At 42.5% G+C, this 18,155-nt stretch overlaps 1 protein-coding gene across 2 annotated transcripts in view; it reads left to right on the plus strand.

Annotated features, from left to right (window-relative positions):
- The window catches only part of cntn3b (contactin 3b), an 85,056-nt gene extending 68,107 nt beyond the window's left edge, over nt 1-16,949 (plus strand). For both annotated transcript variants that reach the window (XM_061832115.1, XM_061832116.1), the window contains exons 13-22: nt 4,977-5,094; nt 5,881-6,039; nt 9,828-9,977; nt 11,789-11,859; nt 12,330-12,564; nt 12,956-13,065; nt 14,268-14,454; nt 14,889-15,001; nt 15,094-15,259; nt 16,375-16,949. In XM_061832115.1, coding sequence (XP_061688099.1) covers nt 4,977-5,094; nt 5,881-6,039; nt 9,828-9,977; nt 11,789-11,859; nt 12,330-12,564; nt 12,956-13,065; nt 14,268-14,454; nt 14,889-15,001; nt 15,094-15,259; nt 16,375-16,466 — 1,401 coding nt within the window. In that variant the 3' untranslated portion in view covers nt 16,467-16,949. The remainder of the gene's footprint in view (nt 1-4,976; nt 5,095-5,880; nt 6,040-9,827; nt 9,978-11,788; nt 11,860-12,329; nt 12,565-12,955; nt 13,066-14,267; nt 14,455-14,888; nt 15,002-15,093; nt 15,260-16,374) is intronic.
- The last annotated feature ends 1,206 nt before the right edge of the window (nt 16,950-18,155 follow it).

Consider the following 18,155-nt stretch of genomic DNA (forward strand, 5'->3'; position numbering starts at 1 on the left):
CCGCCACTCCTCCAACACGCTCTTGACCGCCAGCAGTTCCTTGTCTCCCACGTCGTATTTCCTCTCTGCCGGGGTCAACTTTCTAGACAGGAATGCGCACGGGTGAATCCTTCCATCCCTGGGACTCCTCTGCGACAAGACTGCTCCGATTCCTGAATTCGATGCATCCACCTCCACCACAAACTGGTTATCGGGATCCGGAATAATGAGAACGGGCGCAGTAGTGAAACTTGCCTTGAGCCTGCCGAAGGCCTCCTGGCAGGTCCCGGACCAGTCGAAGAGGGTATGTGGCGAGGTGAGCGAATGCAGAGGAGCGGCCACGGAACTGAAGTTCCTTATGAATTTCCTATAGAAATTGGCAAATCCCAGAAACATCTGTACCTCCCTCCTGTTGGTGGGGGTAGGCCACCGCAGCACCGCGTCGACCTTCCCGGGATCCATCCGTATCTCTCCCTCAGCCAGGACGAAGCCCAGGAAGGACACGGATGCCCGATGGAACTCACACTTCTCCATATTCACGTATAATTGGTGCTGCTGCAGACGCCGGAGCACCTCTCTGACTTGTTGAATGTGAGAGGTTAGGTCTGCTGAAAAGATGAGAATATCATCCAGATAAACAAAGACAGATCTGTTCAGGAACTCCCGAAGCACGTCGTTAATAAAGTTCTGAAAGACTGCCGGAGCGTTTGTCAGTCCGAAGGGCATCACCAGATACTCATAGTGCCCTGTGGGGGTGTTGAACGTCGTCTTCCACTCATCCCCTTCCCGAATCCGCACCAGATGGTAAGCGCTGCGCAAGTCGAGCTTGGTGAAGATCCGGGCTCCCTGGAGGAGTTCGAATGCTGTAGAGATAAGCGGCAAAGGGTACCTGTTCTTGACTGTGATGTCGTTCAGGCCTCGGTAGTCGATGCAGGGTCGCAGCGTGGAGTCCTTCTTCTTGACAAAAAAAAACCCCGCACCGGCTGGTGAGGATGAGGAGCGAATGAGTCCGGCTGCCAGCGAGTCCTCGATGTAGTCCCTCATGGCTTGATGCTCTGGTCCGGTTAAAGAGAACAGTTTCCCTCTGAGAGGAGAGGTGCCTGGCAGGAGTTCAATCGCGCAGTCGTATGACCGATGTGGCGGCAGAAACTTTGCTTTAGATTCAGAGAAGACCTCCCGTAGGTCATGGTAGCAGGAGGGCACTGCGGTCAGGTCCAGGGCGGTACTAGGTTCTGTTAGCCGAACCGGCGCAACTTGAATACCCCTGTCTCTCCGGACAGCGACACAGCGACTGAGACAGTCCTCTCCCCAAGTCTTGATCTGACCCGTGGTCCAATCTATGTGCGGATTATGTTCTTTGAGCCACGGACTGCCCAAGATGATGTCGCTACTACGTGCGTCGAAGACATGAAAGCTAATTCGCTCCGAGTGAGCGTCCGGAAAGCTCATACGTAGCGTCTGAGTACGATGTGTAACCCGACAAAGGAACTTGCCGTTGGCAGCATAGGCGTGACGAAACCGTTGCGTGGGGAAAGTTGCCGCCCCCAGCTCCTCGACCACGCGGGGATTTTTTAGGTTTTCTTCCAACCCAGAATCTATGAAAGCCGTCACAGAGCATGAACGGGAGTCCGTTCCCAAGGTGAGGTGAAGAAGGGACCTCCCTGACCCCGTCGCGGTGTACCGCACACTCACCGGAGTAGGGATCCTGATGTCAGAATGCCCTGGTCGAGTCGGGCAACGGGCGATCAAGTGTCCCAAACGCCCCCAGTAAAAACAGCGTCCCTCTCGTCGCCGACGTAAGTGCTCCTCCGCTGAGCTGCCAAGCCCCTCCACTTGCATGGCTTCCGGTGAAGCTGACAACACGGGTGGCCGGGAAGTGGAAACAACCGGACTGCGACTCTCCCTCTCGTCCTCCCTCAGGCCCTCCATCTGTCTCTGCACGGTGAGGCGCTGGTCCACCTTGAGGGCCAATGCGATGAGGGAGTTAAGCGAAGGCGGAAGATCCATGGCCACGAGGTGACCACGGATCTGTGGGGACAGTCCCTCGTAAAACGCGTCATGGAGGGCTTCCTCATTTCAGCGGCTCTCGGCAGCCCGAATCCGGAACTCGATGGCGTAGTCGGACACGCGGCGACGCCCCTGGCGAATTGTCATGAGTGACGACGCCGCCTGGCGTTCCGGAGCCGCATACTGGAACACCTGGGTGAGCGCGCAGACGAATCTCGCCCATGAGCGGCAGGTTTCCGAGTTACGGCTCCACTCGGCGGTGGCCCATGCCTCCGCCCTCCCTGTCATGTGGGAAATGACGAAGGCGATCCGGGAGCAGTCCGTGGGAAAAGCGGAAGCTTGCAGCTCAAAGTGGAGATCGCACTGCGCCAGGAAGGGCTTGACGTTACCGGAGTCGCCTGAGAACCGCTCTGGTCGAGAGAGCGGAGTGATGGTGGCACGGGGAGGCACAGGAGCGGCCGCGCTAGCTTGGGAGGCTAGCCACGGTTGCAGCTGGGTGAGAATTGTCAGTGTCACGGACGAGACTCGGGGGTGGACCCAAATGCACGACTCAGGTGAGAGGTAAGCAGTGCGGAATAAGCCTTTATTCGTTCCAATGTCGGTTACCAGGGAGTCAGTCCAAACAAGCAGCAAGATCAGTAACGGCAGGCTTACGGGGTGGGTCGGGAGACAGGCGTTGGTCGGTACACGGGAGGTAGACGTCAGGAGTACGGTATCAAGGACTTGCATGCAACACGAACTAGGTCCAGAGGAGACAGGATCCTTTTCGACCCTCCACATGCTGGTCACCAGCTCTTCTACCTCCTTCCGTCAGGAAAGCGCTACAGATCAATGAAAGTTAAAAGTAGCAGGCATTTTAACTGTTTTTTCCCTGTAGCAATGAAGTCATTAATGGCCAAGTGTCATCCCTATAAACATTCTAAAGTAGATATGATGAAAAATACATATAACATTATTCACTTCAATGTCCATACGAAAAAATACATATGAACAGAGAGCACGTCATCCATGCGCAAAGTTGCGGAAGTGTCATTCGACATCCAAGTGGTCGCCATATTGGCTGCATCTCCTGTCCGTGACGTCACCCCGGACATTCACCATTGAAAACACACTGTGGCCCCTCCTGTGGGAGACGAACATGCCCGTTCTGACACGGAAGCTCTTTTCTAAGAGAACATCTCACAATCAAGTGAAGTTACCGGGGCAATATTACACTATTTTTTCGAGCCATAGTTAGATGATGTATGGATCACAGCCAAACCGCCTCCCAGTCCGATCCACTCCCGCGACACAAGCCAGCTGGCCTTGTCGGCTGCGGTGGCTCATTTTCCACGCCAAGGTGGCTTATCACAACGCTGAGCCGGGCCGCTTTATGGCGTTGTCATTGCACGTGGCTAAGTGCACCATTGCCGGCAGCGTTGTTCATAGCCACCGCCGTCCGCGCCGTTCTTCATAGCCGCTGCCGTCTGCGATGAACAACACTTCTGAGCCAGTCCGCTCTACGGCGTTGTCGTCGCACGCGGCTGAGTGCTCCATTCCTGGCAGCGTGGTTCATAGCCACTGTCCACGAGCCCGACGTGGCAGCCTTCACTGGCGAGCCAACACGAGCACATCGACACATTTAGCACCCCTGTCATACGTATGCGGATCTTTTGTTACGTTATGAGAGACAGATTACGTGCTCCGCCCCATGTCACGGACGAGACTCGGGGGTGGACCCAAATGCACAACTCAGGTGAGAGGTAAGCAGTGCGGAATAAGCCTTTATTCGTTCCAATGTCGGTTACCAGGGAGTCAGTCCAAACAAGCAGCAAGATCAGTAACGGCAGGCTTACGGGGTGGGTCGGGAGACAGGCGTTGGTCGGTACACGGGAGGTAGACGTCAGGAGTACGGTAGTGCGGGAACGAGGCATGAGAGGCAACGATCTAGCAGAGTCTCTGTCGTCCCCCGGGTCCTATATGTACTGGGTCTAATCGGAGGTCATGAGGCGCAGGTGTGACCCTTCCGATTAGACGGCCACGCCCAGCCCTGGCTGGAATCCAGGATCATGACAGTCAGAATATTTTATTTTCCCAATAAATCAAGTTTTTTTTTTTTATGCAACCCAACAATATTTACTTCATGATTGTTTCTGTATGACAGCTGACTAAATCTTCCAGAAAAAACAAACACTTTTTTCTTGATTAACCAAAATGATAATAACCAGTTAAGGGATATTTCTCACAATACAATACTACCCTTTGACTTTGGGTTTGAGTGTCTTAGATGTGTACAAGTCACACAAGTTCAACTGTTTTACAATTAAACAAAAATATTTACAAGTACAGTAAGTAATAATATTGATCACTAATCCAGCACTAAAAAGAGTGCCAGACAAAAGCACTACAATTCATGCTGAGTATATTTCCATTTCCTAATTTAAGAAGTTTACATGTGTGCTCATAAATTGAGGTTTTTGGTCCATTTTCTGTGTCGCCATAACATGCATGCTGCTAATATAGAATTGTTGGCTGCTTACACTGTACTTGTATCTTACTTATGCTTATGCAATTACAAGCTAATTAGGACTAGTTTACCAACTAACTAGGCAGTGTTTGTTTTGTGTTTCCTGTGTGGAGCTTGTAGCTGTTTATGAGTATGAGAAACTGCATGGAGGGATAAAGCCTGAAGGGAAGCCGATAGCTTTATCTGTGCTGGCTACATCTGCCATGTTTGCTGTTGTTTGAAAAAATGAAAACACTGGTCGTCATTATACTATACTATACTATACTATACTATACTATACTATACTATACTATACTATACTATACTATACTATACTATACTATACTATACTATACTATACTATACTAGACTAGACTAGACTAGACTAGACTATGATTGTGAAAAGTGTCATAAATGTTAAAGCATTCCCAAGCCAAAAACTGAGTGATGAAATAAACCATGCTCTCTTCCTTAACACATGTTCAACATTAATATTCCTTTCTAGAGTATATCTGGGGATCTGATGATTCGGAACATTCAACTGAACCATGGAGGAAAGTACGTGTGTGTCATTGACACTGAGGTCGAGAGTCTGTCCACTTCTGCCATCCTGGTTGTCAAAGGTAGCCACCGTTGACTGTATTTCATTTGTTTGATTTGACAGTGTATACTGCATTGTACTAAAATAAAAAGCATCAAAAGAGAAAGCAAGGGATGTTTGGCAGGTAATCCCGAGGCTTGCTTTGATTAAACAGTGAAAAAATTGAAAAAAATGGATGCTCCAGAGATCTGAAACATCACAATTTCTTTTTACATTATGTATGTACAGCTGAAATAGAAAAAAAAAAAAAAAAAAAAAAACATGGGCACTCCTGCATGTGTGACTTGAGGTCCAGCTGAGGTTGCCTCATTAGTATGTGCTGTGTATAACGCTTGTGTGCAAGGCAATCTCAAGTGAATTACTTTTGTATTCATGCCCTTAACAAACTGAAATATCTGTCCCAGGTGCTTTGAGGAGGTAATGTTTATCATAAAAAAATGAGTTTAATTGGTTCATTTACACATCGGTGCAGTATCGTGGAAAACATTTGAATAATGGAGCAGCACATCAAACAGCAACATCAGTGTCACACCGTGTTTGACTAGCACTCTCTCACTGTGCAGCACATTTTGATTTTCACTGTCCCCTCTTAACTCATCGACTTTCTAATAAATGATCCTCATTCAATATCTCTTTTCATTCCTGGTAATCCATTTAGTTCCCACACATCATACATAACAAGTCCCTTCGAGCACACCTCAATGACAGAGTTCCTAATTAAACATAGCATGGTGGCCTTGATGAGTTTGATGCGGGGGCTCTTGGAATGAGATGGGACCTCACCCTGCTCGTTGTCTCATTGATTTAGGTCCACCAGGCCCTCCAGACAAAGTAACAGTGGAGGAAATCACAGACAGCACGGCACAGCTTTCCTGGACTCCTGGAAGGGACAATGGCAGCCCCATCACCGGTTATATCATCCAGGGTCGGACTCCTTTTACTGTGGGCTGGCAGGCTGTTGAGACGGGTATGATCAAACACCACCCACCTACATGTTACATTTATGAAGCACTTTTTATTCAATTGAATCCCTGTAAAGTGAAATTAATTGTCGTCTAAATTTGGCATGCTGCATAGAAGGGTGTTAATTGGGATTGGACTGACTCTCCAAATCCTGATTTGTTGTTTATATTAACATTAATGAATGACTTCTGAAGCAGAATACAATTGATGGCAGTGTTTGGACCTGAAGAGACAAGCTTTTTTTCGTATAATGAGCCCCTGTAGAGAGGAAAATGCTTAACGTGCACAAAATCAGTAACATTGGGGTTAACATTGATATTTAACAAGGTTGAAGTGGGCATGAGTAGAGATGCCCAGCTAAATTTGGGTCATGATTGATGGCAGTTTTCAGACTCCCAGCAACGTCAAGGTTTTTTAGGGTGATGTTAACTATTTTAGACTGTCCTGTGTTACATGATGGAAAAGCAGAATACAATTCACAAGCGATGCATTTCCTAGGCACAAAGAGTGTGAGGAAATGGCGGCATAACTGGAGTTACATGATGAGTATGCATGTAGAAGCTACACATCCTATAAGAGAATCCATAGACTATGAAGTGGAGGTCTTATATAATTAAATGTCACAGATCAAAACAGAATAATCCTAAACATATTCAATTACACTAAAACGCCTGCAGACAGCAGCAAACCAACTTGATTATAAGTCATCTCACACAGGATATGACAATATTCTAAGATTCGCTGCGATTTGAATCTGAAAATTCCAGTTCCAATTGTAACAATTTGTGCTGGTTGTTAACAACCTTTCCAAATTTGAATAATTGATCAAATTAGTGTATAAAATGAGGCTTCAAAATGGTGAAAAATCTTCTCACTGCTCACAAATGCTAAATGTGCTAAAACCATGCTTTGGTTAGGTGCCAACTGTCACTAAATACCACAATTATCCATACATTTTCTGAACCGCTTATCCTTACTAGGGTCACAGGCATGCTGGAGCATATCCCAGCTGACTTTGGGAAGAAGTAGAGTACACTCTTAGCTGATAGCCAGCCAATCATTGGGCACGTCAACAAATAACTGTTCACACTTACAGTACATCCACACCTACAGGCAATTTAAATTCTTCAATTAACTTAGCATTTCATGTTTTGGGGATATGGAATGAAAACGAAGTATCTGGAGAAAAGATGGAGGTACAGGAAAAATATGCAAACACTACACAGGCTAGGCTAATTACAACCTGGTCCTCAGAACTGTCAGGCACATATGTTTACCAGTTATATACCGTGCTGACCCACTGCCACTATGAACTGGAAAATAGATGCTACTTTAAAACTACATCAGAAATAAAATCACAATTACAATCAGAATAATCTTTATTGTCAAGTATGTAAAAAAGACAAGGAATTTGTCTCTGGTAGTTGGATCAGACAGTCAAATGAGAATACTTTTGAGCCATAAAAAAACATTGCAAGAACAGTCATGGTGCAGTATAAAGTTGTTAGTAATCTGGCGACAATGGTACACTTTTTTTGTTTAACAATTGTCCGAAAAGATGTTAAGTCTTCTAGCAATTAGTGCAGTTTCAATGCCCAATAGTGCAACTGTTTAATTGAATGACAATTGTGCAAAGGCTGCCGATATTTGAAAGAAATTTGTGCAATTTAAAGTGACTATTAGTGGGATAATCTGGGACAATGGTGATTGTCCAAATGCTGCAGGTACTCTGCAGGTACTCCTCAGATGTGCAAATGGTTGGTAGTGAGACTGCAACAATGGGTGCATGAGTAATGTATAAGATGTAATAGTAGTTTAAAAATAAATAATACAAATGTTGTTAGAGCCACAAAAATACTGCATATGCACCTAAACCATGAGGTGGCTACAATGTATCCCACCGGGTTGCTGCATTGTAAAGCAGCCATGCCACTGTGAAGACCCTTTTCACATGCTGAACTGTCAAATTGTTCTTTCTTTTAAAATCCCCATCACTGGCGTTTCTTTCTCTGTGTGATGTGTGCGCAATCATGGGAGATAGCGGAGCGCTTTAACCCAAGTGCATTATAACTCAAAGAATATATATGTGTGTGTGAGCCTGAAGCCCCATTACACAAATTGCCTGTCAAATCACTTATTTAAAAAAAAAAAATACTTCCCCCTCCTCACTCCTCTGTCTTTATCTGCATGAATTGCACTCATGGGAGACAATGAGGCACTCCAAAGCATCCACTAGCACAAGCGAACACCTGTTTTTGTTGTGTAAGCATATCTACCTAGGTAATTGCAAATCTCAATTACACTGTTAAACCTTTGATGCGAACAAAGCTCAAGTTCATACAGTATTTGGTAGAGCAGAGGAAACTCGTGCTAAGACCCAAGTGTTGTGCTGGGCAAAGTTTTAGCCAACCCCAAAAACTCAGGAAAAGTGAACTGATGAAAAACAGTTTAACATTAGGAGCTCGAGTTACCACAAATCCAGTCCTGCCTGGAAGTCACTGCAAGGTGGTGGGCTCAACCTGGTTTTGGTAATTTTGTGGATTGGCATATCTCAAGTTCATTTACAAGTAGGCTGGTCTGGTCGTGATGTCAACAAACTTCAATCCTGTCCAATCGAAACAGCTTCTCCCATTCCCTTTAAAAGTGGTGAAATGGTTTCGCATGGAGACGTCTTCATATGCCGAAGGTTGCATAGTGATCCATGTGTGAATGGAGCATTGAACATTATCAGGTACCCTTATTTAATATAAAATAAGTTGGTCAAATTGTCTGGTGACATGTTTGAAAACCCTGTAATGATCTGAACCAACAATCTTTCGTTTGCACTCAGGCCCCTACAGCTTTGAGCCAGCCACAATATGGAATGATGATATCTATATCTATATGTCTCTCTGTTTCTCTCTCTCTCTTCTCTCTCTCTCTCTCTATGTATGTATGGATGTATATATATATATATATATATATATATAGAGAGAGAGAGAGAGAGAGAGAGAGAGAGAGAGAGATGTATATCCCTCCTGGAGCCTATCCTAGCTGTCAATGGGCAGGAAGCAGGGTACAGGTTGCCAGCCAATCACAGGGCACATTGAGATGCACTCAGAATCACACCTAGGGGCAATTTAGAGTATCCAGTTAATGCATGTTTTTGGGTTGTGGGAGGAAACCAGAGTGCCTGAAGAAAACCCTTCATACACGGTTAGAACTTGCAAACCCCACACAGGCAGAGCCGGGATTGAACACCGGACCTCACAACTGTTAGCCCAATACTCTACAGCTGGGATATTTATATGATACTTCTAATAATAATGCACTTAATGAGTTAATTTCCACAAGGATTAAGACAGCCCCCTGTTGAAATCCATACACGACACATCCGAGGAGCTCAAGTGTCGGTCTGCCTGCATTTTGCACCAATTTAACTCACCAAAATTGTGCTGCATTCCATAAACCAAACGTGAAAATTTAAGACAGTAGGCATAGTCTTAGGCTTACTTTCTGACTCATCTCCAAGAGGTACGCCCATGCAAAATGGATAATACACACAGTGAGTCTTACACTTGCATAAAAACATTTAAATTAAGATGCACCAGTTCTTATGATGAAGTGCAGTGCACTATTGGTAAAAATAGAGCCCTGTACCTCCTCAACTTAGTAGTAATGGTATCATTCTCAGTCTTTCCAGATTTTCAGCAGTTACTTTCCAACATGGATAATGTATTGAAAGACAAATCTTTGTATTCATTTTACATGGTCATTAACATTCAGTTTCTTTTTTTAATTTTCAAATTGCAGTGCCTGAAGTGATAAATGGTAACACACTGACTGCGACAGTGGTGGGTCTAAACGCTTGGGTGGAGTATGAATTCAGAGTAGTGGCACGCAATAATGTGGGCCTTGGCGAGCCCAGTCCAGCCTCGGCCAAAACCAGGACAGAGGATACCAGTAAGTAAAAACAATTACAAATGGCTGGGGTAAAATTATTATTCATCCCTTTATTATTGTTGCAAAAACTATTGTTTGAATTGTTATATTATAATATAACAATTCAAACAATAGTTTGAATTGTTATATTATAATATAATAATATACAATACAATACAATAATATACAATACAATACAATAATATACAATATTACAATATAACAATATAACAATTGTTATATTGTAATATTGTCTTTCACCCGAACAACCACATTTAATCATATTCTCACAGAAAAAGCATACTAAATTGTACAAAAAAAATAAAGCACCATAACATTTACTATTGACTCATTGAGCTGTAAAATATAACACATACTTTCACATTAAATATAACACATACTGTATTTTAATGATTGAAAAACAATATGTCCTGACGGGGCACTGCTCACCCGGAGAGCCTTCTGATAACTTAATAAATAACAAGTCAGTTTCTGCTTAATGCTGCTGATGTTGCCACACATCTAATCTAATGGGACAATCCACGACTGACAGATGAGGTTAGACCAGAATCCCCTTGGACCAGGATATTCACAGATGACATGATGAACTGCAGTGAAACCAGGGAGCAAGTGGAGGAACAGTTAGAAGTGTGGAGGCCTGCAGTGGAAGGGAGAGGAATGAAGATTTGACAAAATAAAACAGAATATATGTGCAAGAACTAGAGCAGTGGAGGGGGAATGGTGAGACCACAGAGAGAAGAGTTAGCGAGGGTAGATGACTTAAAATACTTGGGGTCAAGAATCCAGAGCAATGGTGAGTGTGGTAAGGAAGTCAAGAAAAAAAATGGTCAAAGCACGTTGGAACAGCTGTGTTATGTGATAGAGGAGTCTCTGCTTAGGATGAAGGGCAAAGTTTATAAAGCAGTGGTGAGGCCAGCCGTGATGTACTGATTATAGATAGTGGCACTGAAGAGGCAATAAGAAGTTGAGCTGGAGGTGGCAAAAATGAAGAAGTTTAGGTTCTCTCGAAGAGTGAGCAGGATGCATAGGATTAGAAATGAGCTCATTTGAGGGACAGCCAATGTTGCATGGTTTGGAGACAAAGCTAAACAGAGCAGACTTCTATGGTTTGTACACATACAGAGGAGAGAGAGTGACTATATTAGTTGAGGGTAATGAGGATGAAGCTGCCAGGCAAAAGACTGACAGGAAGAGCAAAGAGAAGGCTGATGGATGTTGTGAGGGAAGACACGAGGGCTGTTGGTCTTCGAGCAAAAGATGCAGGCTTCCATGAAAAAGATTACTCACTGTGGCATTCCCTAAAAAGACAAGCCGAAAGGAAAACAAGAAGAGAATCCACTACTGCTCTGGTCAAACACAATATTGCCCCCCTTCAGCGAATAAATCTCGACTAGGATGCATCAATTTTACTGCAGGGTGAAAACGGCTCAAACACCACAAAATTGTTGCAATGTAACATAAGTTAAAACAAACTAACTGGCAGCAATTTAAAATTAACCTCACCACTAGAGGAAACAAATTCCAAACTTTAAAAACACTTCCCAGGGAATGGGTCATTGTCAAACATAAACACTTCCATTTATGGTCAGATAAGTGTATGTTCAGGATAATGAAATACGTTTGTGAATATCAACCCATGCTGATTATGCATGATGATTCTTGAGTCTTACCATGGTGTGAGGGATGTGAAAGGTATAAAATAGAAATGTCTGCAGGCAGCCTGTCATGAGGATCTGTCTACAATTTATTATTTTTTTCTTGTATGCTATAAACTTTCTTGTAATTGCTCCCTTCTGGCTTTCTTCTTTCAGTTCCTGATACAGCTCCCACTGAAATTGGAGGTGGAGGTGGCACAAAGTCTGAATTAGTGATAACATGGGAGGTAAGTTGTCTGTCGAATTTTTCTGTTCTTACCATTGCCGAATAATAGCCTAGGTAAATTGTGCCAACTGAGCTGTACAATTTTATGACCCATCAGTGGGAGACATTCCTCCCCTACATAGCTTCTGAGTGGCATTTCTCCTTCCAAATGCTGGAACAGAGAGCATTCGGTTTTGAAGGGCTCCAGTCACATAGCTACAGGATAGAGTGAAATCCAAGGGTAATTGCTAAATGTCCTCAGTACTATTTCCAAAGAACTACTGCAGCAGTTCTTTCTAGGGAGAGGCCAGCCAGTCCACTCTAACACTGGACTTTGTTCCACACTGTGGCCCCACCCATGAATGACCCCCCCCAACCGAATATTCCTTCAAAAATTCAAAAAAGTCTTTGAAAAGAAAAGAGAGATATTTCTTTGTGTTTCTCTGTCTGTATGCTTTTTAATATCACTGTAGTTTTGTGTTTTGCTCTCAGCCTGTGTCTGAGGAATTGCAGAATGGTGAAGGGTTCGGCTACATCGTCGCTCTCAGGCCAGTGGGCACAGTTACTTGGACACGAGCCATCATCTCCACACCGGGCATTGCACGTTATGTCTTCCACAATGACTCCATCCCACCATTCTCTCCTTTTGATGTGAAAGTGGGAGCTTTCAACAACCGAGGGGAGGGGCCATTCAGCTCTATCGCCACAGTGTATTCAGCAGAGGATGGTACAGTATCCCTCAGCAGCCAATCAACAAAAAGAGATTCTATAATATGTGCTTTCTCCTTACAGGTTGACCTTGAATACGAATGTTCTGATGATTTTTACACTATTGTTGTGTCCTTACCTGCTCAACCTGGGAATGTCAATGTTATATTAGTTATCACGTTGGTAGATTATGGAAAATCTTAGCAGACACCACAGTGTGCTGTCAGGGAGGTGTGTTAATTGAATTTGCAGGGCAATAGTATTCCCTTACATCAGTCATAGATCCCATTAAAAGAGCAGGAGAACTATATTTTCTGTGAACTACAAATCTTTTCTTCTCTCTACTTATTGCTATTAGTTTGTGAGATGCTGAACCTAACAGATTCTCACTATGTGCTCTATTTCTGCAGTACCCAGTGTGGCTCCTAAGAGGGTTATACCTAGGATTGTGTCTGCAACACAAATTGAAGTAATCTGGGAAGCTGTTCCTGCCAGCCCTGAAAGAGTGCTTGGATATGAGGTACATAACTTCCTATGAAATATATTTTTCTCTAATAATGTGAATATTGAGGTGTTTTTTTTGGGATTTGTTGTCAGTGAATTGTTTAATTTATTTATGAAATGAATCACCATCCACTTTTTTAACAACCCATATAAACAAATAAAATCCCTCCATCTTTCCAAAATGCAAATAGGGCTAGTTTTTTTTTTCATTTCCCTGATGTTGTTTCCTCTTGCCCTGATCACAAATACCTTCAGTTGCCATAGCACTGGACATATTGTCCTTTTAGAAGTGATCTCTTTTCTTGTCCTGAAACATATTTCTGTCCTACGTCTTAATGTGTCACCAACAGCTCGGTTCCAAAGATGTGAACTGCACGTGATATTCATCGTTTAATTAGAACATCTTAGAGTTACAATGGAGTTTAATCACTTATTATTGCCCTCATGATTACTTTAAACTCCATCCCAGCAATTAACACAGAGCTTTAATAGATTAAATAAATGTGAGCTGAAGGCATCCCAAAGGAGAACTTCACATCTCACTTTTGCTGTTCTGTGATTATTATTATTAATATTATTATCACTTAATACAAATATACAAATATATAACTTTTTGTTTTAAAACAAAGCCTCCACTCATTCCGTTCACTGACCACAAAATGATTTTTTAAATATAATTTGAGCAATATTACAAACAAAACCCGAATTTCACTGTCTTAAGAAAACAAGTATTTTAATATTGAAATTATGTGTTAAATAACCTTCTAAAGTGTAGTATCCAATATGTTCTGTGTGTTTTGTGACCATGTAAGTTTTAGTTTTTGAATTAAACTACTGAAATAAGCTGTCTTCTCTATTACATTCTAATTTATTACCATCTGTAGCACCTGTTTTCATGAATATATTGATTATTTATCTTGGGCCTCTAATGTTGACTTGTTGTTTCCAAATAGGATAAGTCTTTTTCACCAAAAAACAAAACAATATTCCAGATTTTTACTCCTTTGACATTTGACACAGTAATGACCTGAGCTCTTTGTGACTCCAAAGGCATGGAGGAGATGAATTTGAGAATGAAGACTTGTGGCATCTATTATTTATCATGGCTTCCTCCTTGTCTGTACACACTATTGAAGATTTTATCATTGAATATTAATTTCAGTTATACATAATGAAATCAAAATGTGTCTGTCCCCATTGGATCCCCTCCTTTTGCAGGTTATGTACTGGGAAGATGATACCAAGCCTGACACTGTGGGCAAAGTTCGCATCTCAGGAAACTACACCGTTGTTAACATCACGGGTCTGAATCCAAACACGGCGTATTATCTTGCAGTGGCCGCCTCCAATACGGCTGGCCCCGGGCCGCAGTCGGTGCCTATCAACATCACAACAAAGAAACCACGTGAGTAACGCCCATGGGGTGTTAAATTAATTCCTTAATAGTTGTCATTCTTGCCCCCACAACTATCCCTCCAACCCCACAGATGTAATTAGGCCTTTAAAGTAATGGGCACCAATTTTCTTCTGTTTGTTGGTTGATGCTGTAAGAGGATGAGTAAAGGTATACTTACCACCTGCTCAGAAGGCTTTCTGGAATGTCTTCAGGTTTCTAGAGAGAGAAAAAATGACTCAATTTTTCTAAGTGGGATATTATTGTTTGTCCCTCGTCAAGCTTCTTCCAACCAAATTAGAATTTTCCCATCTGTCTGAACGTGTTATATAATTTATCAGTTGTGTTATATACAGTACAAAATCATACAGTAGGTACATTCTTTTGAAGATGAGAAATGACATGTATAAAGAATGATATAACAGAACCTCTTGATCTTAATCCAGCGCCTGATCGGGCACCTCTCAACATACAGTGGTCCATGATTGGGTCCACACTCTCAGTGCATTGGGATCCTATTGTCGCCATGGAAACAGAGTCAAAAGTCACCGGATATTTGGTAAGTTTTGTGATCTTGCAAAGATCATCATTCTTCAGGATCAAATGGATGAATATCTTTGCCATAGTTTGCTTTTATCGCTTTTGCTCCAGGTGCTGGTGAAAAAACAACGTTACAATGACATGAACTATTTTGTCACAAATAAAACATCTATGGAGCTCAGCCTGTCCAGCAATGACAACTATCTCATTCAGATCAAGGCCATGAGTGAGGGAGGTGAAGGTGTAGGCAGTGAACCCATCCACATCCACAAATTAAGTGAGTTTACAGCTCTGTCTTCCTTGATCTAGTCTTTCGGATACCTCCTTATTAAAGCATGTCTAATCAACCTGCGGCAGTGCAAGAAAACTGTAAAACTGACCTTTTAAGTTACTTGCCATCCAGATGTTATTTTTTTCTTGTTGACTGGCTAGAAATCCCTCTAGCATGGAGTGTAAAGCAATTTTGTGTTCTTCTACTCTTTCTGTGAACACCTATGGGATGGCTTGGTTTTCCTCACTCAGCTTTGATGTCAAATGCTCATTTCCACACACCTGAGTTAAAAAAAAACAATACAAAAATACAATAAAAATAACTTCACCCTGAATTAATGGCATCTTGTGCTTTATGAGTGCCACCTTAGGCGGTGCTGTTACTGTTCAAGGTTTTCCTTATAGGGTGGAAAGGGCTGACCACCAAACAGTGCCACCAACCAAGGTACAAATCAATGTTCCCCAGTCTTCACAGAGTAAACGGATACTGTATCACGCGAAAAGGCTGGGGCCCGTCGGGGACACACTAAAAGACTAAAGATGGCCAACAAAAATTCCAAGATAATGATGATAATAATAATATTAATTGTGCTTTGTATTTTATTGGTGACTTGGTGACAAGCTAGACAGGCAGAAGGGAAATATTTTCCTCACCTTAAAGGTGGATTACATTATTAGATATTTAGATGTTCCCTTCCAAGTTAATTATGAATGAGGGAAACTACGGTACAGATAAATGGTTATGGCCTAAGGAGGGGCGTCTTTGGAGAGTGATTAATTTCTAACACAATGAGTCACGAAGCTGTTTTTCTTGTACCATGTAGTTACAAAATGTCAATGTCAACTAGAACATGCAGTATAAATGCGACCAACCTTGGTGAGTTTGCCAGGAGAGGAATTAATAGTTATGAATAAAGAGCTCAAACATGCCAACTTTAATGGAGTAGAAAATGTGCTTTCAGATGCTTTATTTAATTGCTTATTGTCCTTATCTGGAAAATATATATTTGTAAAAAAAGAAATGTGTCCTCGGTTTTATGATAACTTGATAGAAATGTAGACAAAATACATTTCATATCTCTGGTTCTCGAAAATCTAATAACGTGCTGCTTTTCATTGCAGGCATGGGAGCACGAGGCTCAAGGGCATCTTGTTTCACCCCATTCAACCTTTTTGCAGCACTCATCTGCGCACTGGTTTACCTCATCTGGTGATGTCTAATCAAAAAGTCCAGTGCTCCCGACAGTCCTTTCAGTCTGCTTGTACAAATGTTATCCCTCCACTGGAGGGCCCAGGGTTCAGCGAGAAAACTTGGGGATTCCTTAAAGGGAACAATGTTTAAGGGTTCATGTCAGCAAAGGCTTCAAGGAAAAGATGTAACAATTTAGTGCATGATCCCTAAATATATTTCATTGGGAGTTATAAGTGCCACTATGCTGCTTCATGACAACAACAAGACTTATCCAATGTGTCTATAACAGACACAAATGCCTTAAAATCGATTTTACACAGGCACTCTGTACCAAATTAGGAAAGAAGAGTATGCTCGTGTGATGAAAATTTTAATTTCGGGGAAAAAAAGGACAACCTGTACATAAAGTTTAACCTGTTATCATTGTTTGATTTTGTTTTAACGTCTCAAATTTTCAATTTTATGAGCAAACGTTCTAACCAAGTTCATTTCACTTAAACAAATACCAAGACAGCATTTATTTGGTTTTGAGAGAAAGACCAATTCAGTTACCATTTTTTAAAATGGAGCAATTGTAATTGCTAAATGATCAGTTATGCCTAGCACTATCATATTTCCTCCTTAAATAATATTCCATCCGTTGCCCAGCCACAGACTTTTAAGCACCAGGTCCTCTCAACAATGTCGCGAAAGATGTCACTATTTTCTCTCCATTGAATACCCTTAAATAATAAATGTCCAGCACACTCAGCTTTCTCAGTCTGGTGAAAAGGTTGTTTTTCCACTGAGGGATGTGATATCATGTCAAACAAATCCCGTGTGTAATTTTTTTCTTTTATTATTAATGACCTACAATATGTTCTCGATTACACAACTACACACCATTGATGATTGCATGGCCCAGTGTGCAATGGAAGATACCAATGACAGTGCCTTGACCAGAACGCCAACAAAAATTTTCTTTGTCACTCATTGCAGAAAAGTAATTTTTTTCCCAGAAATTTAAGGAAATTATACAGAAAATCGGGACAAAAATTTCATGCTTGGATATTGTGTGCCATATATAGACCACATTTATTGAAATAGATGATACCTGGTTGCTTTGTTCAATGAAGAAGATAATCTGGGTACAATATATTGGGGTTTGGATCCAAAATTTATTGGGCCATTTTGGCAACAGAACAGACATCGCCCCGCCTACATTTGGAGTAAAAAGCATGGCTGCAATTTTACCATTCACCTCATACCCGAATAAACACTGAGAAACGGAATTGAGCATTATTCTTTTCATTATTTCAAAGGCCCCCTCTAAGAGTTGCAAAGCGACAACTCGAGTCTAGATAGTGCACGGACGGATGAAGAACGATAGAGCCGGTTGCTAGACATTATCGTGCCTTTGCGGAACATTGGACAGTGCGCAAGTGTCAGCTGGGAGGTTATCGAGATCTGAAGTTTTGCACCCCCCCCCCCCAACACCCAAAGTCAAACAAAAGCACAAGGAACTGATGTAAGCTGACTGCATGTCCCCATTTAGCCGTCTGAACAGGTGTGCAGAGGCCTCATAAAAAGTACAAAAGGCCAACATAATCAGGCCTGTCCTGTCGGCTACCTGACTGGTTTCATAAAGCTGTGTGCGTGCACGTCAATGGAATCTAGATTTTTCTGCTCTCTTATTATAGCTCTTTTTTTTTCGGTTATCTCGTGGTGTGAT

Source organism: Syngnathoides biaculeatus, chromosome 10 (assembly GCF_019802595.1).
Source record: "Syngnathoides biaculeatus isolate LvHL_M chromosome 10, ASM1980259v1, whole genome shotgun sequence".
NCBI classification, from domain to species: Eukaryota; Metazoa; Chordata; class Actinopteri; order Syngnathiformes; family Syngnathidae; genus Syngnathoides; species Syngnathoides biaculeatus.